This window comes from Macaca nemestrina, chromosome 18 (assembly GCF_043159975.1).
Source record: "Macaca nemestrina isolate mMacNem1 chromosome 18, mMacNem.hap1, whole genome shotgun sequence".
Taxonomy (NCBI): Eukaryota; Metazoa; Chordata; class Mammalia; order Primates; family Cercopithecidae; genus Macaca; species Macaca nemestrina.
The window spans coordinates 47,255,655-47,282,605 of record NC_092142.1 but is presented as its reverse complement, the minus strand read 5'-3'; the positions used below and the strand labels follow the sequence as shown (position 1 = coordinate 47,282,605).

Here is a 26,951-nt window from a genome sequence, read left to right as displayed (position 1 = left end):
CTAGATATCCCAGAGACCACTCAGCATTCCATCCCTAAACTTAACCCCCTCCCCAATCCACCCACCATTTCCTACCATTTCTGAGATTCAGAACCATGGGCACTCTGATCCCTCCCTCTTCCTCACCTCACATAACCATTCCACCAACAAGCCCTCTGGATTTCACTACCACCACAGCTTCACTAATCCAAGTGTGTCCTAGGGGCCGGGCATAGTGGCTCATCCCTATAATTCCAGCACTTTAGGAGGCTGAAGCACAAGGATCGCTTGGGCTCAGGAGTTTGAGACCAGCCTGGAAAATATAGCGAGACCCTCCCTGTATCTACGAAACAATTTTAAAAATTAGCCGGGCATGGTGGCACATGTCTGTAGTCTCAGTCACTTGGGAGGCTAGGTGGGAGGACCACTTGATCCCAAGAGGTTGAGGCTGCAGTGAGCCATAATCACACCACTGTACTCCAGCCTGGGTGATGGAGAGAGAACTCTGTCTCAAAAAAAAAAAAAAAAAAGAGCCTCTCAGAGTTCCCAGTCCAGTTCTTCCTGCTTTGCATACCTGATTAATCCAGTACAGCCGGGGCTCTGATTATGTTACCCTTCCTGCTCAAAAACTTTCAATGACTCTTCCTGGGAACAGAGGAATGAACTTTTCCATCTTGGCACTCCAGATCTCACAGTATGTGAGATTACGGTAGTTTAATATTGAACCTGCAAGAGGGTTGAAATCCCAAGAGCTGAGACAAAATCCTGGATGTGCCCAGGTTGGTTTCAAACTCCGGGCCTCAGGTGATCCTCCTGTCTGGTGTGACTCTGGGCAAGTTGTGCCAACTCTGTGAACCTCTGTCAGGGAGAATTCTCCAATCAAGTGTCTTGAGGATGGAATTAGATAATGCATACAAAATACTTATCCTTGTTCACATTAAGCCATGACTATATTGTAGCTGCTGTCATTATTAGCTCATATAAAGGTGCTTAGCAAAAAGTGCCTGTCACGAAGGCATTCAAGCAATTGGTGCTTTCCCAAGATGTTATTTGAGTCTGTACCTCTGGTGTTACTTGTATTTCAAAACTGTTTTTTCCAGTTAAATTTTATTTATTTTTTGAGACAGAGTCTTGTTCTGTCACCCAGGCTGGAGTGCAGTGAGGTGATCTTGGCTCACTGCAATCTACACCTCCCAGGTTCAAGCAATCCTCCTGCCTCAGCTTCCTGAGTAGCTGGGATGACAGACATTCACCACCACGCTCAGCTAATTTTTGTATTTTCAGTAGAGACAGGGTTTCTCCATGTTGGCCAGGCTGGTCTCACACTCCTGACCTCAAGTGATTCACCCACTTTGGCCTCCCGAAATGATGGGATTACAGGCTTAAACCACCACTCCCGGCCATTACTTTTCTTTTATGAAAGATGACATGACATCCAAATGCATATGCTAATATATTTACTCTATATCAGAGGTTGGCAAACTTTTTCTGTAAAGGGCCAAGATAATAAGTATTTCGGCTAAGGCAGGCCATACTCTGATGTAACTTTTCAACTCTGCTGTTAGCAGCCATAGACAAAATGTAACTGAAGGGATATGGCTGTGTCTCAATAAAACTTTATTAATGTTATTAGATAATTCAGGGAATGAGAGTGAAAAAAACTTTATTAATGGATGCTAAAATTTGAATTTCATATCATTTTCTTTCGTTCTCTCTCCTCTTTCTTTTGTTTTTTTCTCTCTTCCCCATCCCCTTCCGCTTCCCCTTCCCCTTCCTCTTCTTTTTCTTTCAAGACAGTATCTCACTCTGTCGCCCAGGCTGGAGTGCAGTGGCACAATCATGGCTCACTGCAGCCTTGACCTCCTGGGCTCAAGCAATCTTCCGGCCTCAGATTCCCAAGTAGCACGCCACCACGGCCAGATCATTTTTTACTTTTGTATTAATTAATTTATTTTTTGAGATGGAATGTCACTCTGTCACCCAGCTGGAATGCAGTGGCCCGAACTCAACTCACTGCAACCTCCACCTCCCAGATTCAAGCGATTCTCCTGCCTCAGCCTCTGAAGTAGCTGGGACTACAGGTGCTCACCACCATGCCCAGCTAATTTTTTGTATTTTTAGTAGAGATGGGGTTTCACCATGTTGGCCAGGCTGGCTTTGAACTCCTGACTTCAGGTGATCCGCCCACCTCAGCCTCCCAAAGTACTGGGATTACAGGCATAAGCCACAGTGCCGACCTCCATAATTTTCATGTGTCATGAAATATTCTTCTTTTGATTTTTTCCAACCACTTATACGTGTAAGGCTGGGCGCTATAGAGTGTTCTCTTAGTTTAAACAGAACAGTAGTTAAGAATAATAGGAAGTAGGCCGGGCGCAGCAGCTCATGCCTGTAATCTCAGAACTTTGGGAGGCCGAGGCAGGCGGATCACAAGGTCAGGAGATCAAGACCATCCTGGCTAACTCGGTGAAACCCCGTCTCTACTAAAAATACAAAAAATAGCCGGGCGTGGTGGCCGGCGCCTGTAGTCCCAGCTACTGGGGAGGCTGAGGCAGGAGAATGGCGCGAACCCGGGAGGCAGAGCTTGCAGTGAGCCGAGATTGCACCACTGCACTCCAGCCTGGGCAACAGAGCGAGACTCTGTCTCAAAAAAAAAAAAAAAAAAAGAATAATATGAAGTAAAGGAAGAATACAAATGATTTGTGGGTCAATAGAATAGTCTAACAGTGGCTCAAGAATAACCAAGTTGGGCAATGCAGTCATAAATGTTTACTGTGCATAAAACTCTACAATCTGGTTCAACCTAGTTGTCCAGCTGTGTCTCCTCCAGGCCCCAGTTAAAGCGGGCTTCCACTTCCCCAAATACAGACCCCGCACATTCTCTAGTTCCTCTATCTAGAATATACCCTCCCGTTGTGCTCATTAAAAGCATATCCTGGCTGGGCACAGTGGCTCATTCCTTTGGGAGGCTGAGGCACGAGGATCGCTTGAGGTCAGGAGTTCTAGACCAGCCTGAGTAACATGGCAAAACCCTGTCTCCACCAAAAACAAAAAAATTAGCCACGTGTGGTGGCGCATGCCTGTAATCTCAGCTACTCGGCGGCTGAGGTGAGAGAATCTCTTGAGCCCGGGAGGCAGAGGTTACAATGGGCTGATACAGTGCCACTGCACTCTAGCCTAGATGTCAGAGTGAGACCCTGTTTCAAAAAAAGAATTTAAAATTTGAAAAATAATAAAAAGAAACAAAAGCACATCCTTGAAGGACCATATCAAATGCCACCTCTTAAAAATTATAAGGCCGGGCACAGTGGCTTGTGCCTGTAATCCCAGCACTTTGGGAGACCGATGCAGGCAGAACATTTGAGGTCTGAGTTCGAGACCAGCCTGGCCAACATAGCGAAACCCCATCTCTATAAAAAATGCAAAAATCAGCCAGGCATCATAGCGCATGCCTGTAATTCCAGCTACTTGGGAAGCTGAGGCCCGAGAAGCAATTGAACCCGGAAGGTGGAGGTTGCAGTGGACCAAGATTATGCCATTATACTCCAGCCTGGGCGACAGAGCAAGACCTTGTCTCAAAAAAAAAAAAAAAAAAAAAAAATTATTCAATGATCTTCCCTACCCCTCATAAATGGTATTTTCCCTTCTCTCTCCCTTCTCCCTGTGCCCTGTTCTCTCAGTAATAGCTTGTTTGTGCCTCCATCATTTTACTTGTATTCTAGTTATTTTTTGCTATTTATCTTACTTAAAACCAAGCTTCTTGAGGTGTGGCACCTTCACTCAGGATCCCTCAGTGCCTGGCATATAGCAAGCACTCAGGAAGCATCTCTCGAGGTTGTTTCTTGGAATTGAACACAGGGTATGACGTCATCCAGCCACTGTGTAACTGACACAATGGAGTGGGAAGAGATTGGCTTGTTGAATTGCAGTAAATGGAATGGGTCTGGTGTGTTACTCGTTCTAGTTAACGGAATGAAGTATTGCCCCCCACCCCCACCAAAATAAAAAATAAATGGAGTAGGTCTGGATGGGGGTGTCAGGAGGCTGTGAAGGGAAATGCTGTGCCTCTGGGGCACAGCTGGAGGAGAATCCTGTTTGGTGATCGAGGTGGCATGACTAGTCTTAGTTATGCCTTCCGCAGGAAGCAGGTCTGAAAAGAGAGAAAAGTAGGGCTTCCTAGAGCTTCCCACACACAGGAGAGGCTCAGCAAAGAACACAGTGAAATTCAACTGCTGATTCTCTCCGGTCCTCAGGAGAGCAGGGTTCTGAGAAGGGCCTCGCGATACACATCATGCCCCAGTTACACCGAGTGAATCAGGCTCTGATGCAATTGGCAATAGGCCTTAATCACAAGCTTCATCTCACAGGCTCCGCACAGATGAGCTTTGTCATTTCTCTGAGGGAATCACTGTCATTTCTCTTCCAGGCTCAAAGTAGCTCCCTCTGCCCCATGTAAAGTGCTGATGGGATGGCAATTTAAACTGCTTTGATGACCAGGTTTCGTTAGGTAAGAAGGCCCGATTAAGCAATGGTGGCCCAAATAACCTCAGTGGTTCAGACGCTGTTTTCAAAGCCAGCAGAAGTCTTGCCAAATTAAAGGATGTCAGGATGAGATGCTACGAATATCAGTTTCCTTCTCTCTGGCAATGGAGAGGATTAATTAAATGCCTGTGAAGTACTTTGAAAATTTAAGCTGTTGAGAATTATTGTTCTGTGTAATAGGGAAAAAATAGAGTTCTTGGCTCATTAAAGCTGTAATGTTGTAAGCCTGAGCACTATTTTCAGGATATCTTTGAGAGCTACATTTTTATTAAGAGGAAGAAAAGAGAAATATGTCTATGAATACAGATACACAGTATACATGCTGGAAAGTCAATTGGGTTAATCAATATTTCTCTTGATTAAGAAATGAACTGGGGGCTGGGTGCGGTGGCTCATGCCTATAATCCCAGCATTTAGGGAAGCTGAGACAGGAGTATCACTTGAACCACTGAGTTTGAGTCCATCCTGAGCAATAGAGTGAGACTTTGTCTCTAAATAAAAAAAATGCTGGGTGCAGTGGCTCACCCCCGTAACCCCAACACTTTGGGAGGCCAAGGCAGGTGAATCACCTGAGGTCAGGAGTTGGACACTGGCCTGGCCAACATGGCAAAACCCTGTCCCTACTAAAAATACAAAAATTAGCTGGGTGTGGCAATGGGCCCCTATAGTCCCAGCTACTCAGGAAGCTGAGGCAGGAGAATCACTAGAACCTGGGAGGCCAAGGTTGCAGTGAGCCGAGATCGGGTCACTGCACTCCAGCCTGGGTGACAGAGTGAGACTCCATCTCAAAAAAAAAAAAAAAAAAAAAAAAAGGAATGAATGAACTGGGAGAAGCTGTTTCTCACTGATTACCACAGTCAGTGGAGACAGTTATTAAGAATCAGTTGCTTAACTGTGTAGGGACAGTTTCACCATAACTAGCAGACAGGTATTTGCTTTCTTTCAATAGGATCAAGGGATGAAGACTGAGATTGTATACATGTAAATACCAAGTTCAGTGAGTTTCCATGGCCTCTTTGGTCTTTTTTTTTTTTTTTTTTTGAGACGGAGTCTTGCTCTGTCTCCCAGGCTGGAGTGCAGTGGCCGGATCTCGGCTCACTGCAAGCTCCGCCTCCCGGGTTCACGCCATTCTCCTGCCTCAGCCTCCCGAGTAGCTGGGACTACAGGCGCCCGCCACCTCGCCCGGCTAGCTTTTTGTATTTTTTAGTAGAGACGGGGTTTCACCGTGTTAGCCAGGATGGTCTTGATCTCCTGACCTCGTGATCCGCCCCTCTCGGCCTCCCAAAGTGCTGGGATTACAGGCTTGAGCCACCGCGCCCGGCACCTCTTTGGTCTTAATACAACTTAACAAACAATCCAGACAGATTTCTGCCTCCACTTTGTTGATTTACCCAGGGATATTTTGGCTTTGTTTGCAGATATTCTGTGATATTTGGAAGGGTGCTGTCCACAGCTGCCCCTCACTTCTCTTTCACTCTACATTGACTGAGGATTTACACTTTGTTTTGTGTTTGTACTAGTTTCCTATCGCTGCTATAACAAATTACCACAAACTTAGTGGGTTAACACAACACAGATGTATTATATTACAGTTCCAGAGGTCAGAAGTCTAAAATTAGTCTTATGGGGCTAACATCAAGGTGTTGGCTGGGCTGACCCCATCTGGATGCTCCAGGGAAAGAATCTGTTTCCTTGCCTTTTCAGTTTTCTAGTGGCCTCCTGCATTCCATGGCTCATGGCCCCTTTCTGGGTCTCTCTGACCTCTGCTTTTGTTGTTGTTTGTTGAGATAAGAGTCTTGCTGTGTTGCCCAGGCTGGTGTCAAACTCCTGGGCTCAAGTGCTTCTCCTGCCTTGGCCTCCAAAGGGATTATAGGTGTGAGCCACTGAGCCTGGCTCAGACCTCTTGTTATCACATCTTCTATCTCTTGGCCCATGGGATAGTCCAGGATAATGTCTTCATCTCAAAATCCTTAACTCAATCACATATGCTAAGTCCTTTTTGCCACGTAAAGTAACTTATTCACAGGTTCTGGGGGTTAGGTTGTAGACTTTTTTTTTTTTTTTTTGAGACCGAGTCTCACCCATGTTGCTCAGGCTGGAGTGCAGTGGCAAGATCTTGGCTCACTGCAACCTCTGCCTCCCAGGTTCAAGTGATTCTCCCGCCTCAGCCTCCCAAGTAGCTGGGATTACAGGCATGCGCCACCACGCCCAGCTAATTCTGTATTTTTAGTAGAGACGGGGTTTCCCCTTGTTGGTCAGGCTGGTCTCGAACTCTCGACCTTAGGTGATCCGCCCGCCTCAGTCTCCCAAAGTGCTGGGATTATAGGCATGAGTCACCGTGCCCAGGCAGACATTTTTTTTTTCTTTTTAAGACCAAGTCTTGCTTTGTCAACCAGTCTGGAGTGCAGTGGTGCGATCTCAGGTCAGCAACCTCTCTACCTCCCAGGTTCAAGTGATTCTCCTGCCTCAGCCTTCTGAGTAACTGGGACTACAGAAGTGTGCCATCACGCCCAGCTAATTTTTTTGTTGTTGTATTTTTAGTAGAGACAGGATTTCTCATGATCTCAAGTGATCCGCCCACCTAGGCCTCCCAAAGTCCTGGGATTACAGGCGTGAGCCACCTCGCCCAGCCTCGAGCCTGCTTTCTTATTCAAATATCACACATACTTTAGACTGGCCGCGGTGGCTCACGCCTGTAATCCCAGCATTTAGGGAGGCGTAGGTGGGTGGATTGCTTGAGCCTAGGAGTTCGAGACCAGCCTGGGCAACATGGTGAAACCCCATCTCTACAAAAAATGCAAAAATTACCTGGATGTGGTGGCTATTTTGAAAGCTGAGGCAGTAGGATCGCTTGAGCCCAGGAGGTTGATGCTGCAGTAAGCTCTGATCGCACCACCGCACTCTAGCCTGGGTGATGGGGCAAGACCCTATCTCAAAAAAAAAAAAAAACAAACAACTTTCTCCCTTTTCTCTACCCCAACTCCACTTAGTTTCCCTTTCCTAGTACTTTTTTTTTTTTTTTTTGCCAGAAATAACCCCTTTAACCATTACAGCTTTAATGCTTCTAGTGGTCACCACTGTACTCTAAGCGTTATAACTTTGTGTGTGTGTGTGTGTGTGTTCTTTTTTTTTTTTTTGAGATAGAGTTTTGCTCTTTCACCCAGGCTGGAGTAAAGTGGCACGATCTCGGCTCACTGCAACCTCTGCCCCCTGGATTCAAGCGATTCTCCTGCCTTAGCCTCCCAAGTAGCTGGGTTTACAGGTGCCTGCCACCACCACACCTGGCTAATTTTTGTATTTTTAGTAGAGACGGGGTTTCGCCATGTTGGCCAGGTTGGTCTCAAACTCCTGACCTCAGGTGATCCACCTGCCTCGGCCTCCCAAAGTGCTGGGATTACAGGCATGAGCCACCGCACCTGGCCATTTTTTCATTAACAGTGCGTTGTAGGTAGTTGTTTAGATAACTTAAAATATACTTTAATTCATCCTTCTAAAATTCATTAAAATGAAAACCCTGAATTGACAAATTTTCATAAAGGACTCAAGGACCCTGCAGATTCATGTGTAAGCCCACCTGGATAAATACGAATCACAGATCATGTTTCTCCTTAGCTGTAAGACACAATGAATGAGCAAGGAGCAAAGGCTCTGGAGCCAGACGGACCTGGATGTTAACTTCCACACCTCCACTTATTAGTACGTGCCATGGGAGAGTTCTTTATCCTTTGAGTTTCCATTTCCTCATCTGTAAAATGGGATACCAGTGCTCACTTCATATATTTATTAGTATTAAATTAAGTAATTCATAAACTTGTGCGTGTGTTAAGCTTTTCTTGAATGCTAAATGTTTCTAAATGCTAGTTTCTCCAAGATAATTCGGAAAGAAAGTCAAGTATCTGCTAACAATGAATGAAAGGATGTAAAAGAGAAACTGGAAACAGATTCCATAGACGGTGATAGTTAAGGTCATGGTCCTTGTTTAATATTTCTTCATTTGCTCAACAAAAATGTTGAGGGCTCTTTATGTGTCAGCCACTGTACTAGGCATAGATGGAAATACAGACATGCACCCTGCCCTCCAGGGGCTTATTCTACTTATTGCTATGTCATAGGAGTCCAACAAATACTTAATTTTTAAAACTGGCTAAGGCCGGGCACAGTAGTTCACGCCTATAATCCCGGCACTTGGGGAGGCCGAGGTGGGCAGATGACTTGAGCTCAGGAGTTTGAGACCAGCCTGGGCAACATAGTGAAACCCTGTCTCCACCAAAAATACAAAAAAATTAGCTGGGCACAGTGGCATGCACCTGTGTTTCCAGCTACTCAGGAGGCTGAGGTGGGAGGATTGCTTGAGCCTGAGAGGCAGAGGTTGCATTGAGCCAAGATCGCACCAATGCACTCCAACCTGGGTGACAGAGTAAGACTCTGTCTCAGGAAAAAAAAAAAAAAAGGCTAAATTCTGACAAGTGTAAAGAAAAGATTTGGATCCATGGAAATGAGCATCTGTGGGTTGGGCATGAGGCAGGGGTTGTACTTAATGCACTGTACAGTTATTACTGCATTCCAATGAACTCAAGAACAACAATTACTGTAAAGTAATTGTCAGTATCACCTACTTCCACCAGCTACATAAAAACCTGAATGGTTTTCTAATTTTTTTTTTTTTGAGACAAGGGTTTTGCTCTGTCACCCAGGCTGGAGTGCAGTGGTGTGATCTCTGCTCACTGCAACCTCCACCTCCGGGGTTCAAGTGATTCTCCTGCCTCAGCCTCCCGAATAGCTGAGATTACAGGCACCCACCACCACACCTGGCTAATTTTTGTAGTTTTAATAGAGACGGAGTTCCACCATATTGGCCAGACTGGTCTTGAACTCCTTACCTCAGGTGATCTGAAGACATTGGCCTCCTAAAGTGCTGGGATTACAGCCATGAGCCACCGTGCCCAGCTCTAACTTCTTGAAAAATGTGATGCCTAGCACATAACCTTTTTCCTGAAGAAACTTGATTATATTGAAGGAAAACTACAGTATGGGCGAATGCATTTCCCAACCACTTGGACTTCTGGGAACTTGCTTCAGCTACTTCCAGTTTCATTCTTTGATGCTCATGTTGTATCTCTACCTTCTCCACCATGTCCAGGAGAATGTGTTTGGGATACTGTTTAACACATTCACCAACCTCAGACAGTGACTGGCAACAGGTGTGTCTGATAAAGAAAACATTGCTTCTGCTCTGCTTTAGGCATATCGGACAAGTTGGGGACCTGCTTTCCTTTGCAAAGCTTATAGGAATCTATGTGGGAGGCAGGAACCGCCTTCTAGTTTCCAGGCTGAAAAAGGCTCTCTGTTTGGCTACCAGCAGAGCAATGCTAATGTGTTTCGAGACCTATCCACCTAAGCTGAATGACAAATGGGTATCAGTGGTTTAATGTAAGAGGAGATAGCTGTAGTTTCCTGGGCAAGAGACATCTATGATTGCCTGGAAACAAACACAGCCCATCAGTGATTCAATAGATACGTTTGGTCTTGTGAATTGGTCCATTGTAAAATAACTGTATTGACATGAAGATACTTGGAAATCATCTGTACAGTCTTAACTAGTTCAGCCAACTTTGACAGCGTTATCTGAGAGGCTGAGGTATAAGAATCACTCAAACCCAGGAGGTGGAGGTTGCAGTGAGCTGAGATTGCAAAATAAAGAAATAAATATCAATTTAATATAAATTCATACCAAAACCCCCAAATAAAGGTACTCTCATCAGTGCCTGTTTCATTTATTTTTATGTTTTTAGAGATGGAGTCTCCCTCTGTCACCCAGTTGGGAGTGCAGGGGCACAATCACGGCTCACCATAGCCTCAAATTCCCAGGCTCAAGCAATCCTCTCATCTTGGCCTCCTGATTAGCTAGGATTACAGGTGCACACCACCACGCCAGGCTAATTTTTAAACTTTTTATAGGGACGGGGTCTTGCTATGTTCTTAGGTTGGTCTGGAACTTCTGGGCCTCAAGCAATCCTCTTGCCTTGGCCTCCCAAAGTGCTGGGATTACAGGTGTGAGCCACCGTGCCTGGCCAGTGCCTGTTTTATTCATAAGAGGAAAGTAATTTACATCACTGGTACCTTAACTACGGGCCAGACACAGGACCAGAGTGTTATGTTCCATTGGAGTACGTGGAATTGCCATTTGATGTGATTTGAGGGAACCAGGAAGGCTCCCTATCCAGATGTGGCCTGAAAATATTTGTCACTGTTCCTGAAATCCCATCAATTAGAGGATTATTTGGATTGGCTTTACAGTTTACAAAACGCTTTTCTATAGATAAACTGTCAAGGAAGCAGAGTCACCTCCCTGTTCAGAAAAGGTGTTTAGTTACCCCCATGGTGGGGCTATTTTCTTTCAAATGGTAGGTACATTTTTTTTGAGAGGGGGGTAAATCAAATTTATAATGGTGATGTTCATGTCCCACCCATAGCTACCACCTAGAATTAACTAAATCAGATTGAGCCCCACCCAAATCTAGGTAGGAATTCTCAGAGATGAAATTAACCCAATTAGATTTGTTTTGTATAAAAGGGAAGTGGGGAAAGCAAGAAGTAATTGGGACTCTTCTAGAGGAGAGCAGGCACAAACTAAGCCAAGAAAAGCAAGTTTGAGAATTCCAGAGGCAGAATTTGCTTCTGGGTGCCTGACATCAACAATCCAGCACTTCAAGACCGGTGTGCGGCATCCTCAGGGGACACTGTGTCCTGGGCATCCCTGCAGTTTAAGAGAATCCACTAGATTATAAGGTAACTCCTCGACCGTCAGCAGTGGGCCAGAGAGAGACTGTTATTTTCAGATGGACAAATACTGTTGGGTAGAGGAAGGGATGGGGGATAAGGAGGACAAAATCTGACTTTGGCAAAGCCGGGTATTTAGAACTTTAATAACCATGTTGGCAAGTTCTCTCTTAGTCCATGTCCATTTCACTGCTTGCAGAGAGGCCCAGGGGTTCTGGGGGCGAGAAACACATCTCACCCCAGAGCTGCTCCTCCCCAGGAGCCTTTGAGGGCCAGGACAGAACTCCTCTGCCCTTCGCAACCAGGTCAAGGCCACATGGCTATGTCCAGCATATAGCCTGTGAAAATGTAAAATTTACCTCCAAATTGAAGTGAACCAAACTCTGTTGACCTTCCCATGTATTGAGGAGCTATAACTTCTCTCCAAAAACATGAAAGTAAAATTGCAGTTTAAATAGTGTAATTACGAATACTGTAAACTAGTGTTTTGCACATATAAACTTTATCATACACTGGGAATTTGTACATATGTGCCCAGTATGGGATTTTTCTATTTTTATTTTTATTTGTTTGAGACAGAGTCTCGCTCTGTTGCCCAGGCTGGAGTGCAATGGCATGATCTCTGCCTCACTGCAACCTCCACCTCCCGGGTTCAAGTGATTCTCCTGCCTCAGCCTCCGAGGTAGCTGGGATTACAGGTGTGTGCCACTATGCTCGGCTAATTTTTGTATTCTTAGTAGAGACGGGGTTTCACCACGTTGGCCAGGCTGCTCTCGAACTCCTGAACTCAGGTGATCCACCCTCTTGGCCTTCCAAAGCGCTGGGATTACAGGCTTGAGCCACCATACCCAGTCCAGTATGGGATTTTATAAACAAAATTAGGTATACTATAATTTATGGGCAATTGAAAAGATTTTCAAAGGGGATTTTTTTTTTTCTTTTTTTGAGACGGAGTTTCACTCTTGTCGCCCAGACTGGAGTATAATGGCACCACCTCGGCTCACTGTAACGCCTGCCTCCCGAGTTCAAGTGATTCTCCTGCCTCAGCTTTCTGAGTAGCTGGGATTACAGGCGCCTGCCAACATGCCCGGCTACTTTTTGTATTTTTAGAAGAGACAGGGTTTCACTATGTTGGTCAGGCTAGTCTTGAACTCCTGACCTCAGGTGATCCACCCGCCTTGGCCTCCCACAGTGCTGGGATTATAGGCGTGAGCCACCGCGCCCAGCCTATTTTTTCATTCTTTGGGTAAAGTTTAGAACTTAACTGGTAAGAGGAGATGCCACTAAATGTTAAGTTTATCTACACTTTTGTATGTGTCACATGTTTGCTTCATGCCTATTTATTTATTTATTTGGAGACATCTGTTGCCTAGGCTGAAGTCCAATAGCTCGATCTCGGCTCTCTGCAACCTCTGCCTCCGGGGTTCAGGTGATTCTCTTGCTTCAGTCTCCCAAGTAGTCTCCCAAGGATTACAAGTGTGCACCACCACGCCCGGCTAATCTTTTGTATTTTTAGTAGAGATGGGGTTTCCCTATGATGGTCAGGCTGGTCTCAAACTCCTGGCCTCAAGTGATCTGCCTGCCTTGGCCTCCCAAAGTGCTGGGATTACAGGCATGAGCCACCTCACTCAGCCTATTTATTTAAGAGACAAGGTCTCATTCTGTTGCCTAGGCTGGAGTGTAGTGATGTGATCATAGTTCACTGCAGCCTCAAACTCCTGGGCTCAAGTGATCCTCTTGCCGCAGCCTCCAGGGTGGCTAGGACAACAGGCATGCATCACCACACGTGGCTAAATTTCTAAATTTGCCTAGCAGTTTGTTCAGATCAGAGTCTATCTTATTGCTTAAAAAGTATATCACATAATTCCATCTTGTAAAGTCTAGTTATGCCTTAATTGAAATTGACAAAGCTCAAAATGCCAGCTCTAAAATGAACCCTGGGGACCAGGCATGTTGGCTCACACCTATAATCCCATCACTTTGACTTTGGGAGGCCGAGGCAGGAGGATTACTTGAAGCCAGGAATTTGAGACCAGCCTGGGCAATACAGCAAGAACCCCCATCTCTACAAAAAGTTGAAAGTTATCCTGGTGTCATGGCACATGCCTGCAGTCCCAGCTACTTGGAAGGCTGAGGTGGGAGAATCGCTTCAATCCAGGAGTTCAAGGCTGCAGTAAGCTTTTTTTTTTTTTTTTTTTTTGAGACAGAGTCTCGCTCTGTCACCCGGGCTGGAGTGCAGTGGCCGGATCTCAGCTCACTGCAAGCTCCGCCACCCGGGTTCACGCCATTCTCCTGCCTCAGCCTCCTGAGTAGCTGGGACTACAGGCGCCCGCCACCTCGCCCGGCTAATTTTTTTGTAGTTTTTAGTAGAGACGGGGTTTCACCGTGTTAGCCAGGATGGTCTCGATCTCCTGACCTCGTGATCCGCCCATCTCGGCCTCCCAAAGTGCTGGGATTACAGGCTTGAGCCACCGCGCCCGGCCTGCAGTAAGCTTTTAAAAAACTTTTTTTTTTTTTTTTGAGACAGATTTTGCTTTGTCGCCCAGGCTGGAGTGCAGTGGCACAGTTTTGGCTCACTGCAACCTCTGCCTCCTGGGCTCAAGCAATTCTCATGCCTCAGCCTCCCGAGTAGCTGGGATTACAGGCATGCACCACCATGCCCAGCTAATTTTTGTATTTTTAGGAGAGATGGGGTTTGGCCATGTTGGCCAGGCTGGTCCTGAACTCCTGACCTCAAGTAATCAGCCCACCTTGGTCTCCCAAAGTGCTGGGATTGTGGGTGTGAGCCACTGCTCCCAGCCTTGTAGTGAGCTTTGATTGTGTCACGGCACTCCAGCTTGGGTAACAGAGCAAAATCCTGTCTCTAAGACAAAAATAAAATAACTTCTAGTTTTTTCTCAAGGCATTTATTTACATTAGGCACTCTATGCTCCATATGACTCCACAAAACCTGCCTGCATGGAGCACATAACCAGCTCCCCAAGGGCAGTGACCTGTAACCTCCTTCCTGAGTTGGGGGATCCTGCTCCAGCTGCGGCCAGTCTTTCCTCCCTCCCATGTCCATTCAGTCTTGGACACACCATTCTCTTTAGTGACTATCCCTTCTGCTTGGAAAGCCTTTCCATCTTCATCTGGAAAACTCCTACTCCTTAGCCAAGACCCAGTTCAAACTTTATTGCTTCAACAAATCCTTTCTTGGCTTTACCAGCCAGATACAGATGCTCCCTTCCGTAACTTGGCCCACAGAGCCTAACACTCTGCACCCCACTGGCTTCTTCAGCACTATGGTCTACACCACATCCCAGTGCCTTAGCCCTCTCAATCCCTTCCCCAACCCTTCTCCCCAAGAAAAAACTCTGCAAGAGGGTGATTTTTTTGTTTCTAGAATTGAGTAGTCTTCTTACCACACCAAGTTTTCTTCTGAAATGTTTTTTGCCTTATTCAGGTACTCCACTTTCTACTACCCCCTCAAAAGGAAAGTTATTTTCCTTCCTTTCTTTTTTAGAGATAGAATCTGGCTCTGTTGCCCAGGCTGGAGTGCAGTGATGTAATCACAGTTCATAGCAACCTCCAACTCCTAGGCTCAAGTGACCCTCCCACTTCAGCCTCCTGAGTGCTGGGACTACAGGTGTGTACCACCGTGCCTGGTGTATATATATATATATATATTTTTTTTTTTTTTTGAGATGGAGTTTTGTTCTTGTTGCCCAGGCTGGAGTGCAGTGGTGCAGTCTCAGCTCACTGCAACCAAGTAGCTGGGAGGTTCAGGTGATTCTCCTGCCTCAGCCTCCCAAGCAGCTGGGATTACAGGCACCTGCCACCACACCCAGCTAATATTTTGTATTTTTAGTACAGATGGGGATTCACCGTGTTGGTCAGGCTGGCCTTAAACTCCTGAACTCAGGTGATTTGCCCACCTTGGCTTCCAAAGTGCTGGGATTACAGGTGTGAGTCACCATGCCCAGCTCCCTAATATTTTTATTTTTTGTAGAAATTGGGTCTTGCTGTGTTGCCCAGGTTGTTCTCAAACTCTTGGTGTCAATCGACTCCTTGGCCTCCCAAAGTGCTGGGATTATGGGCATGAACTACCATGCCTTGCCTGAACCAGTTCATTCCTTATAATCCCTAATCCTTCACGTCCTTACTCAGTCACTTATCCTATTATATACTTGTCCTATTATACACCTTCTTAGTACCAGACACCTTTTTTTCTTTTGCAATTTTTTCACACTGTAGTGGTACATTTACTTAGGAGATTGTTTGTGTCCACCACTGAGTTGTACTGTATGTGTTTTGAGTTCAGAACTAGCAGCTCCGTATTTCCAGAACCTAGCATTGTGTCTGCCTGAATAAACGAACGAATACATAAATGTCTTCCTCACTTTTGGTAAGCTCCATGACGGGCACAGTGTATACAGAACATCTTAGGCTCCCTCTGAAAATATTGGTTGTTGCAAAAATGAATGATAGCGCGATCGAAAACTATATGGACCTATATAACTCACCCAAGTTCTTTAACTGACTTTTGGACTTTGGGGACCAGCATATTAGTAGTGTATGACGCTTGCGGCTAAGAGCGTTTCTTTACTTTCCCAACTTCAAGAAACATTGTTTGGATCTGCTAATGGTCCCAGAGGAAAAGAGCAGCCACAATAAGCAAAGTATTATTAGACTGAGAAGAGAGTCAGAAGTATCAACAGTTGCAGGCTACCAATTTGCTGAGGGAAGCCGGAAATTAACAGCTTGTGTTAGTACCTAGGATAATTTTTTTCTGCTGAAACTTATGTTCTCAGTGGAGCACTTGCTTAAAAACTTCCTACCGAAAGAGATTTGCTGATGGTGGGGAGCTTGGAGGTGATGAGGAGGAGACGAGTCTCTCGTTTCTAAAATCCCATATAAAGAGTAACTGTTTTTTAGTTTTCACACAGAACACCATATTATTGTTATCTTTGAGACGGAGTCTTGCTCTGTAGCTAGGCTGGAGTGCAGTGGCGCGATCTTGGCTCACTGCAACCTCTCCCTCCCGGGTTCAAGCGATTCTCCTGACTCTGCCTCCCGAGTAGCTGGGACTACAGGCGCGTACCACCACACCCCGCTAAGAGTTCACCATGTTGGCCAGGCCGGTCTCAAACTCCTGACCTCAGGTAATCCACCAGCCTCGGCGTCCTAAGTGCTGGGATTACAGGCGTGAGCCACCGCGCCCGGCCAGAATACCATTTTAATGGCTCTTACATGGAAATCCAATCAGGCCTTGTAAATGTCTCAGATGCTTGCTTCTGCTCATAGCACCCATCAAAGAATTGCAAGTGACGTTTTCCTTTTATTATTTCAAGAAGTGGAAGCAGAGTCCCTAATCAGGGACTTTCTAGATGAGGATGGACACAGAGGAAAAGGCGTGCTTCTCCCATTACCCACTTTTTGGCTGAAACAAGCTTTTGAAGCTCGTCCCGCTGTTGCTGAAGAGCGGCTCAACCACGGGAGAGGCTGGGAATTTCCCTAGGGGTGGGGTCCCAGTTGGTGGCCAGGGCAGCCGCTTTCTCTTTGGGACTGAGTGGAGCTGGGAAGGATCCGTGCAGGCGCGGGCGAAATCAGAAGACAAAACAGGGCGGGGGTGCACGAGGCCGCAGCGGCGGCCAGCCTGGGGCTCTCATCCCTCTGGGCGACCCCTCCGGCCGGAGCCAGGGGTCACGCGGCCCCGGAACAAAGCGCCGCGGGAGAAGCCGCCCTGATCCGGCGGGCAAGAGCTAGCTTCTCGCGGGCCAGAGTGCCACGGGCCAGGATCTGTTGAACGCGCGGTGCACGGGCGCAGCAACGGTAGCCGAGTAGCCCCCGCACCTACCGCTGCCCTTGCAGACCCACACAGCTACACCCGCGGAGACCGCCGCCGGCCGCGCCAACGCCTGTGCGCCTGCGCGCCCGCGCGTTCGCGGAAGCCCCGCCCCCAGGCTCCCAACGCGCGGGGCCGCGCCTCCTCATGGTCGCCGCCGCAGTGTGTGGTATTTAGCGGGGACGCGCGGCGGGCTCGAGGACGCGCGAAACGGCGGCGGCGGCGGCGGCCAGGGGGGAGCCGGGGCGGCCGTTGCGGGGCGCGCTCTCGAGAGGCGGCGGCGGCCCAGAGTGTCCCGTCGGTCTCGGCGCCGGGAAGAGGCGGTGGCGCTGCCCGCGGTGGCGGGGGTTGGCGACGGAGCGCGTTGGTGCCAGGACCGGGGTCCGAGGCGCGCTCTCCGCCCACAGGTAAGTGGGGCCCGGCCTGAGGGAGGAGCCGGCGGCGAGGGGCTCTCCGGGAGGCGGGCGCCCAGGCCCGGTAATGGCGGAGGGCGGGAAGGGCGGCCCGGCCAGGGCGCGGGCAGTAGTCGGCACGGCGGCGCCTTTGTCTCGGCCGAAGCCGGGCCGCCCGGTCGAGCGCCGCCCCCCGCCCCTCCCCTGCCCGCAGCCTCCGCGAGCCGGCTCGCCCCCGCCCCCGGAGCCCCGGGCCCGGCGGGGTGGCGGTGAGGGTCGGCCCCGCGCGGCCGGGCCGAGGGCGGGGGAAGGGCCTCGGCGGCGGCCCGGCCCCCGCGCGCCCGGGAGGCGGGCCCGGCCGGGGGTGGCGCCCGGCGCGCCCCGCGCCCTCGTGCCGGCCTTTGTTGTGGAGGGTCCCGGGGTGTGCGGCCAACATGGCGGAGGTCAGCTGAGTGCGGGCAGCTGCCGGGGCCCTGCCCTCCCTCCCCACGGCGCCCGGAGGCCCGGGCCGCACCGCGCCGCTCGGCCGGCCTCGGTCTCGTTTCTCTGCCCCCGACACCCGGCTGGAGCCGTCCCGGACGGGGCTGCGCTCTTCCTGCCGCTTCGGCCGGAGGCTTCATTGTGCAGTGGGAAGAATGCAGCCTCCTCCCTTGTTTATGTCGTTAGAGAAGAGAGCGCGTGAACGGCGTGCCAGGGAAGCTCTGGCTTATTATAAACCTGGCATTTCCTAGGCTTCATTTGCCGGGTAGTTTGGGGTCCTTTCTTAACTCTCCCAAATTTATAACTTAAGAAAGTGAATAAGCTGGGCCTCACCAATGCGTAGGTATTTTTTTGCCTTCGGCCCTTTCCTGGAAAGATACATAATTTGTTCGCTCGGACATTCAGAAAAGTCTAGCTTGGGTGTTCGGAAAATCAGATCTGTGTAGCTCCTTTGCCAAAGTCATAGAGGCCATGAACAAACAGAGAGACCGTGGATACTGGATATAGGACAGTGCTCTGACTGCCCCTTCCTAGCAGTTGAGCATTTACCTTTGCTTATAGCGGGTGTCAAGGGTAAATTGTTAACTCTTCAGCACTTGGATGTTGAGAGCACGGGCTGTGAAGTCCGACTGTCTGCTTTGGGTCAAATCCTGTTCCACCGGTTTGTGACCTTGGGCAGATACTTAACATCTCTGTGCTTTGCTTTCCTTATCTGCAAAATGGGTTTGTAAAGACAGTGTCTACCTCAAGCCCTGTTGAGAATTGATGAGATGACAATAGGTGGACTGAAAGCAGTGGCAGGCCCATGCTAAGTTCTCAACAAATGTTTACTGTTAAGACTGTTGTTTAAGAGCTAAACTTACGAGGTTATCTTGGCATGATGTGTTGATATGATGAAAGTGCATAGGCCAGAATTTGTGAAATCAGGTCACAGATCTTTAGTGGTGGGTTTTTTCTTTCAGTGCATTTTGTTGTTAAAAAGGACAATATTTGTATGATAAATTAACAGACTTGCTGAGATGGTGGCATTTTGGAAATTGCTACGGCCAGGGATTTGAATGGCTATATCTTTGTGATTAAAAAAAATCAAATTGATTAAAATGAGGTCTCCTTTTAGCTAGTTTAGATTTATTGATCAGTTCACTTTCAAGGACTTGAGTTAACCAACTTGGAAAAATGGGACAGTGAATACTTGAGTGTATCTATGGTGGTATGTATGGTGTTACCATCACTTTTAGAAGTTACTGAAGAGCAGAATGTAGTGTGGTGGCAAATGTAATGGTCTGGTAATTTTATCTGGGAAATGTTGGCTCAAATTATGGTGGAGAGGATTTTAGTTAGTTGTTAGGACTTCAGACTGGTAGATCGTGAGACTCAAAGTGGATTACACAAATTGGTTGTGTAGTGTTTCATTCTGAAAATTTAAATGAAGATACAGAGTTCTGTAATCTTGGATGGGTAGTTGCAATTATATCCAGAATTTGTTCCCCAAAGTTTACTATGCCAAACAGTTTTTTTTGTTATTGGCATCTTTCCAACATTATTTAGTAACATTTAATATTTTAAACTGAAATACGTATAATAGATATGAAACGGATGACTTTTCAGGGTAAGTATTCCACAGAGTACAAATTCAGAAACAATTTTAATGTACTTTACATCTGTTAAATATTAATCTGTTCCCTCTAAGCTTTGGGAAGTTCTTACAAAATTGCTGTAGAGAAATATTCTTTCTTAATATCTGTAATTAAAAAGCATAATTAGGTTAAATTGGAGTTATAAAGAAATTATCTAGCTATGTCAGTAATGACATAGCATAACAAGTAGGATTTTCAGTGGGTATCGTGTTTTGAAAACAGATCTTACATAACTGGGGTAACAAAGTTTAGTAATTTGCAAAGTTTTAGGAGACTGCTGAAATTGTATTTTTAACCAGTTGATTTACACAATTTTTAAAGATTGGAGGTTCTTTGTTTAAAGAGATTTATTACAGAATTTTGTGGAATTCCCATATGCACCTTGTAAAATGTTAAAATCTGGATATTTTTGGTACAGCCCTCTCTTTCAACAAAATCTATATGAAATCCGCAGTCTTCCATCACCCCCAAAAAAATGGAGATGAAATTTTCCTTTTTACAATAAGTATCCTTAATAGTATTCTTCAAAATAGCAGTATTTCTAATGCACTTTAAATGATTTAGTTCCCATAGCTATAGTAACTAGAACATCTGCTGCGTAAGGGCAAGAATTGTGTTTTTAATATATATCCTCAGTACCTAGTGCTCAGTACATATTTGTTTACTCACCTACTACTGTCCATATTCTAATGACACTCAGGTCTTTTAATTTTTTTTGAGATGAGTCTTGCTCTGTTGCCCAGGCTGGAGTGCCGTGGTGATGTCATAGCTTATTGCGGCCTCCAACTCTTGGGCTCAAAGGATCCTCCCACCTTAGCCTCACAAGTGGCTGGGACTAGGGGCATGTGCCACCACACTGGGCTAATTTTTAAAAAAATTATTTTGTAGAGACCAGGTCAGGTCTTGCCATCTTGCCCAGGCTGCTCACAAACTCCTGGGCTCAAGTAATCCGCCCACCTCGGCCTCCCAAAGTGCTGGAATTACAGGTGTGAACTGCTGTGCCTGGCCTCCAGTCTTTTTGCGTACTGAGATGTAGACCCATATATCCCCTTATGCAGATTTTTAAAATTGACTTTATTTTTTAGAGCGGCATTAAGTTAATAGCAAATTGAGGGGAAGAGACAAGAGATTTGGCGTGTAGCACCTGTCCCCACGCGTGTAACCGCCTCCATTATCAACATTCCCTGTCAAAGTGGTACATTTGTTACAATTGAGGAACCTACATTGACACACCATTATAACCCAGAGATTATAGTGACGTACATTTTATGGGTTTAGACAAATATATAATGACATACATGAATGCTTTCACCACCCTAGAAATCCTCTGCTCCACCTGTTTATCCCCACACCCCCAACCACTTATCTTTTTACTTTTACTGTCTCCATAGTTTTGCCTTTTCCAGACTGTCATATGTGTAGCTGGGCTCTTACAATATGTAGCCTTTTCACAGTGGTTTCTTTCACTTAGTAATATGCATTTAGGTTTCCTCCACGTCTTTATGGCTTGGTAACTCATTTCTTTAGGGCTGCATAATATTCTGTTGTCTAGATGTACCACAGTTGGTTTATGCATTCACCTACTGAAGGATGTCTTGGTTGGCTTCCAAGTTTTGGCAATTCTGAATAAAGCTGTTATAAACATCCATTTGCAGGTTTTTGTGTGGCCATGAGTTTTTAACTCCTTTGGGTAAATGCCAAGGAATGTGATTGCTGGATCAGATAGTAAGAGTATGTTTAGTTGTTCTGTTGTTGTTTTTTTGAGATGGAGTCTCAGTCTGTCCCCCAGGCTGGAGTACAGTGGCACAGTCTCAGCTCACTACAACTTCTGCCTCCTGGGTTGAAGTGATTCTTGTGCCTCAGCCTCCCGAGTAGCTGGGATTACAGGCGCCTGCCCTCATGCCCAGCTAATTTTTGGATTTTTAGTAGAGACAGGGTTTCAACATGTCAGCGAGGCTGGCCTCAATCTCCTGACCTCAAGTGATCTGTCTTAGCCTCCCAAAGTGAAGAGTATCTTTAGTTTTGTAAGAAATTGACAAACTGTCTTCCAGATTGGCTGTACCATTTTGCATTCCTACAAGCTATGAATGAGAGTTCCTGTTGCTTTGTATCCTTGGCCGGATTTGGAGGTACCACTGTTCTGGATTTCAGCAGTTCTTTTCTTATAGGTGTGTAGTGGTATTTTCTTTTTCTTTTCTTTTCTTTTTTTTTTTTTTTGGGACAGAGTCTCACTCTGTCGCCCAGGCTGGAGTGCAATGGTGTGATCTCGGCTCATTGCAACCTCCACATCCCAGGTTCAAGTGATTCTCCTGCCTCAGCCTCCTGAGTAGCTGGGATTACAGGCGTACACCATGCCTGGCTAACTTTTTTTTTTTTTATTTTTAAGCAGAGAAGGGGTTTTGCCATGCTGGCCAGGTCAGTCTCGCACTCCTGACCTCAAGTGATTCAAGATTCTCCCACCTCGGCCTCCCAAAGTGGGGAATGACAGGCATGAGCCACCGCGCCTGGCCTGTGGTGGTATCTTACTGTTTTAAATTTGCATTTCTGTGATGACATGTGATGTGGAGCATCATTTCATATGCTTGTTGTTATCTGTATATCTTTTTTTTGGTGGGGAGTTAGTTAAGGTCTTTTTGACTGTCTTTTTTTAAGTTGGGTTGTTTTTTCATTGGTGAGTTTTTGTTTGTTTTTTGTTGGTTTTTTTTTTTTGGAGACAGAATCTTACTCTTCTTGCCCAGACTGGAGTGCAGTGGTGCCATCTCAGCTAACTACAACCTCCACCTCCCAGGCTCAAGCAGTTGTTCTCATGCTAGCCTCCTGAGTAGCTCCTGAGTAGCTGAGATTAGAGGAATGAGCCACCATGCCCAGCTAATTTTTATATTTTTAGTAGAGACAGGGTTTTGCCATGTTGGCCAGCCTGGCGAACTCCTGGCCTCAAGTGATCTGCCTGCCTCAGCCTCCCAAAGTGCTGGGAATACAGGCCTGAGCCACTGTGTTCAGACACGTTTGCGTATTTTGGATAACAGTTCTTTTTCAGATACATATATCTTTTGCAGATATTTTTTGTGTTCTCTATCTCAAAGCTGGCATTGCCTCTCTTCTTCACATTTGCATTCATTCCTTCTACCTTTAAGAGGTCTCCTTTTGGTCTCTAGCCTTACAGTCAGTTTTCCTACTGCAGTTTAAGTGAGCTTTCTAATAGGTGAACCTGACTTAAAAGGCTTTAGTGTAAAGTCCTCTAAGTTCTTGATATGGTTCGTAAGTACATAGCCTCTCCTGAGCTGGCCTCTCTTGTTACTCCCCTGCCATTTTGGACTTTACTTGCAAGCCCCTCTGATCCTATTAAGCTCTATTATCTCAGCCTGGACATCACTAGCTGAGAAGCTCTTTGTGAACTCTGTACATTGAATTGGGTGTCATCTCTGTGTTCCCATAGCACTCTGCTCGGCCCCACTGTAACATATCCTCCTGAATTATAATTTTTCTTTAGTTGTATGCCTCCCCAAATAGACTGTAATCTCTATGAGGACTTGATCATCCTTGTGTCTCAAGAGTTTAGGACTCTCTTTCTGGAACATAGGTGGTGCTCAGTAAACAGTTATTGAGTGACTGACTTTACACTGTTCTTACACTCTTCTAGCCTTTTAGTTTTGTTTTTACCAAGGCATACTGTTTCTTATAAACTTTGCCAGCCTTATTACCTGTGTTTCCTCTTTGCCCTATGTCAACTGGGTTCTTCTGTTCCTTGAACACTGCTTTAGCATCTATGTGCCTTTGCTCATAATTGTATTTAGCCTCTGAAATGTCTATTTGTGCTACTTTGGGTAGATTACTGAACCTCTCTAACCCGTAGTTCTATTAGTACATGAACATTTATTAAGTATATTGCTGTTTCTTGCCCCCGGCCCCTAGCCCCCAGCCCCCATGTCGTAATGCTAGAGTGTCAGTAAAATTAAGTGGCTAAGAGGACAAGCCCTTAAGAGTCAGACCTGGATGTGTCTCTTGGCTCTATCACTTATTAGTTGTGTTTGTGACTTTAAGTTCCATGAGAGCAGGGACACTGCCTACTTTGCATCCCAAAGCACATTGCCTAAGACAGCAAGTGTTTATTGTAAAAAAATTAGTTGAGTAAGTTACTTCTCTAAATATTACCACTTACCTTCTAGTGAAGAAAGAAAGAAACAGAATTACAAATTGTAAAGTGTACTATAAAGGAGTCAAAGTGTTGAAGTGACCAGTGGGGTGGAAGGGAGACCTCGTGTCCAAGGATAAGGAGCTAGCCCTTTGAAGCGGGAAGGAGTACATCTTACATGGAAGGTGCAGCCAGATAAAAGCCCCATGAAGTAGGGATGAATTTGGACTGCTCTAGGACCTGAGGAGTGTTGCTGGAGCAAATGGGTAGTAGAGAGAGACAGGTTGAAGAACTGTGCAGAAGGAAAGAGAGGAGAGAGGCTGTGAAGTGTTAGCTTATGTTAGCATCTGGCTGTTCAAGGAGATTCTAGGAGAATATCTACAGCAATATTAGGACTTTTATTTTCTAAATGTAAACTATTTTGTTGACATTTAGCCTAAATACATATGGAAAAGTGCTCAAATCATGTGTACAGTTTGACAAATTTTCACAAAGGGAACGCTATTGTAACCACCTCTCAGTTCGAAGAAACAAGGAGCCGCCACCTTCAAAAAAAAAAACCACCTCTTGACTTTTTACACCATAGATTGACTTTGCCTAATTTTGTGCCCTACATGAATGGAACAGTACATACAGTTTGTATTCTTTCATTTCTGTTGTTGTTGTTTTTATTTTTTTGAGACAAAGTTTCACTCTTGTTGCCCAGGCCGGAGTGCAGTGGCACAATCTTGGCTCACCACAACCTCCACCTCCCGGGTTCAAGCGATTCTCCTGCCTCATCCTCCCGAGCAGCTAGGATTATAGGCATGCACCACCACACCCAGCTAATTTTTTGTGTTTTTAGTAGAGACGGGGTTTCTCCATGTTGGTCAGGCTGGTCTCGAACTCCCGACCTCAGGTGATCCGCCTGCCTTGGCCTCCCAAAGTGCTAGGATTACAGGCATGAGCCACTGCGCCTGGCCTGTACTCTTTCATTTCTGTTTGGCTTCTTTCACTCAACGTTTTGTTTTTTGTGTGATTAAGGAGTATTACTTGCTTGTCCATGACAAAGTTACCAGCTGAATAGCCTTGTGTCCCAGTACTTCTTATTTTATTATTATTTTTATTTTTATTAGAGACAAGGTCTCACTATATTGCCCAGGCTAGTCTCAAACTCAAAGGCTTTAGCAGTCCTCTCGCCTCGGCCTCCCAAAATGTTGGGATTACAGGCGTGAGCCACCATGCCTGGCCTTTCTTTTGTTTTTTAAGTTGTATTCTTTTCGCTGACAATCTCAAATACTTTCTGACCAGTATTTCTAGAATGATTTTGTTTTCCTTAAATCTTCAGGAGGCTCAGCATGGTGGCTCACGCCTGTAATCCCAGCACTTTGGGAGGCCAAAGCTGGCAGATCACTTGAGGTCAGGAGTTCAAGACTAGTCTGGCCAACATGGTGAAGCCCTGTCCTTGTCTCTACTAAAAATACAAAAATTAGCTGGGCGTGGTGGCATCCCCCTGTAATTCCAGCTACTCAGAGGCTGAGGCAGGAGAATCACTTGAGCCCAGGAGGCTTAGGTTGCAGTGAGCTGAGATGGTGCCACTGCACTCCAGCCTGGGCAACAGAGCAAGACTCCATCTCAAAACAAACAAACAAACAAAAAAAACCTTTCAGAACTTTAGGTTTAATGTTATAGACAAGGTATGACCAGAATAATGCTGGCAGAAACCTTTCATTAGATTTGTGGTTGCCCAGTCATGTTTGAACTTACTTGTTTTTTTTTTTTGCTTATTCATTTTTGTTTTGAACAGGGAGTCTGGGCACATATGGAATGAACTAGAAAGAGAAAAACCTTTGGAGAACTAATTATATTTATAAAACAGATCTTGCAGTGAGAAATATTTTCTTAAGGAATTCAGTGCCAGTCCTGAATTTTGTAGAAAATATTTCACTGTACTTGGTATAGTTATTAGTGTCACATCGACCACCTTGGTCTAGTGATGGTTGGTACAGTAAATGTAAGTGTATACTAGCTTCTCTGCGAAGACTCTACCTTGGAAAGACTACTTCAATAATTTGTTTAACAAAATGAAGTAATCCTCTCCTTGTTAAAAACTTCTTCCTGGTTTCCTTCCTTTGTATTTCGCATTGAATTTTGCTCTTTTGAATTTGGCCAGCGCTCAGGCTTGTTGAGTAAGGTAGCTTTACTTTTAAAAATTTATCAAGGGCCCTGATTTAGCTTTTTTAGAACAACTTCGGATAACTTGTCTATACAGATGTTAATTTTTGCAGGCTGTATTCTTTTGAGTTTGTGAGGAGAGGGGGCTATCATAAATTTTGTTAACTTTTAAAATGTTAAATTTAAGATATTTTTAGCCAGGTGTAGTGCCGGGCGCTTGTAATCCCAGCTACTCAGGAGGCTGAGACGGGAAAATTGCTTGAACCTGGGAGGTGGAGGTTTCAGTGCACTGAGATTGCACCACTGCACTCCAGCCTGGGCAACAGAGCGAGACTCTGTCTCAAGAAAAAAAAAAAAAAATTAAGATTTTTTTTATAGTATAAAATAAAACGTCTACAAAATATGTAGCTTTTTGTGAATAGGCTGGTTTTAAGTTTCCTGTAAGTATCCATCTATTTGAGGAATTTTAAGGAAAAAAGTGAAAGCAAGGAGAAAATCAGCTCTTGAATTCTGTATTTTATATTTTGTAGAAGTAATTCATTAACAGAAAATGTGGAAACATAAAATGTGCACTAAAATTTTTAAGTGTAATATTTTTTATTGCCAATCATTTTATGAAACATTTGAGAAATACAGAAATCCCCCCTCACCCCCAAATGATTATTTATAATCTGATTACTAAAAAGTAACCGTTGTAGACATTTTAGTGTAGTCTGTGTGTGCTTCACATTTTTTTTGTTCTACTCAGCCAAAGATATTTTAGTTTCTTTGATCTGACCTAAATTCTTGTAGTATTTCTCATGATTATCACCTCTAAGAACTATAATGTTTGAACTGTGTACTGTAATTTCAAACGATGAAATTTGTGCTTACAGTCTCTGTTTCTTACAGTTCTTGATGCTTCGTGTGACTCTAGTTCAGTGGTCCCATCTCTCTCTGGTGTCTGATTCCAGACTTGCTCTCCCTTTGATCCTGCATCTTAAACCATTAAACTACATTCTGCAGTTTGGATGTCCTTCCAGTTTCTT

General features: G+C 45.6%; 1 protein-coding gene across 1 annotated transcript in view; it reads left to right on the top strand.

Moving 5' to 3' along the window:
• Positions 1–18,315: 18,315 nt before the first annotated feature.
• The window catches only part of LOC105492229 (siah E3 ubiquitin protein ligase 1), a 30,469-nt gene continuing 21,833 nt past the window's right edge, over positions 18,316–26,951 (top strand). Inside the window, exon 1 of the mRNA XM_011759260.3 lies at positions 18,316–18,339. Coding sequence (XP_011757562.1) covers positions 18,336–18,339 — 4 coding nt within the window. The 5' untranslated portion in view covers positions 18,316–18,335. The remainder of the gene's footprint in view (positions 18,340–26,951) is intronic.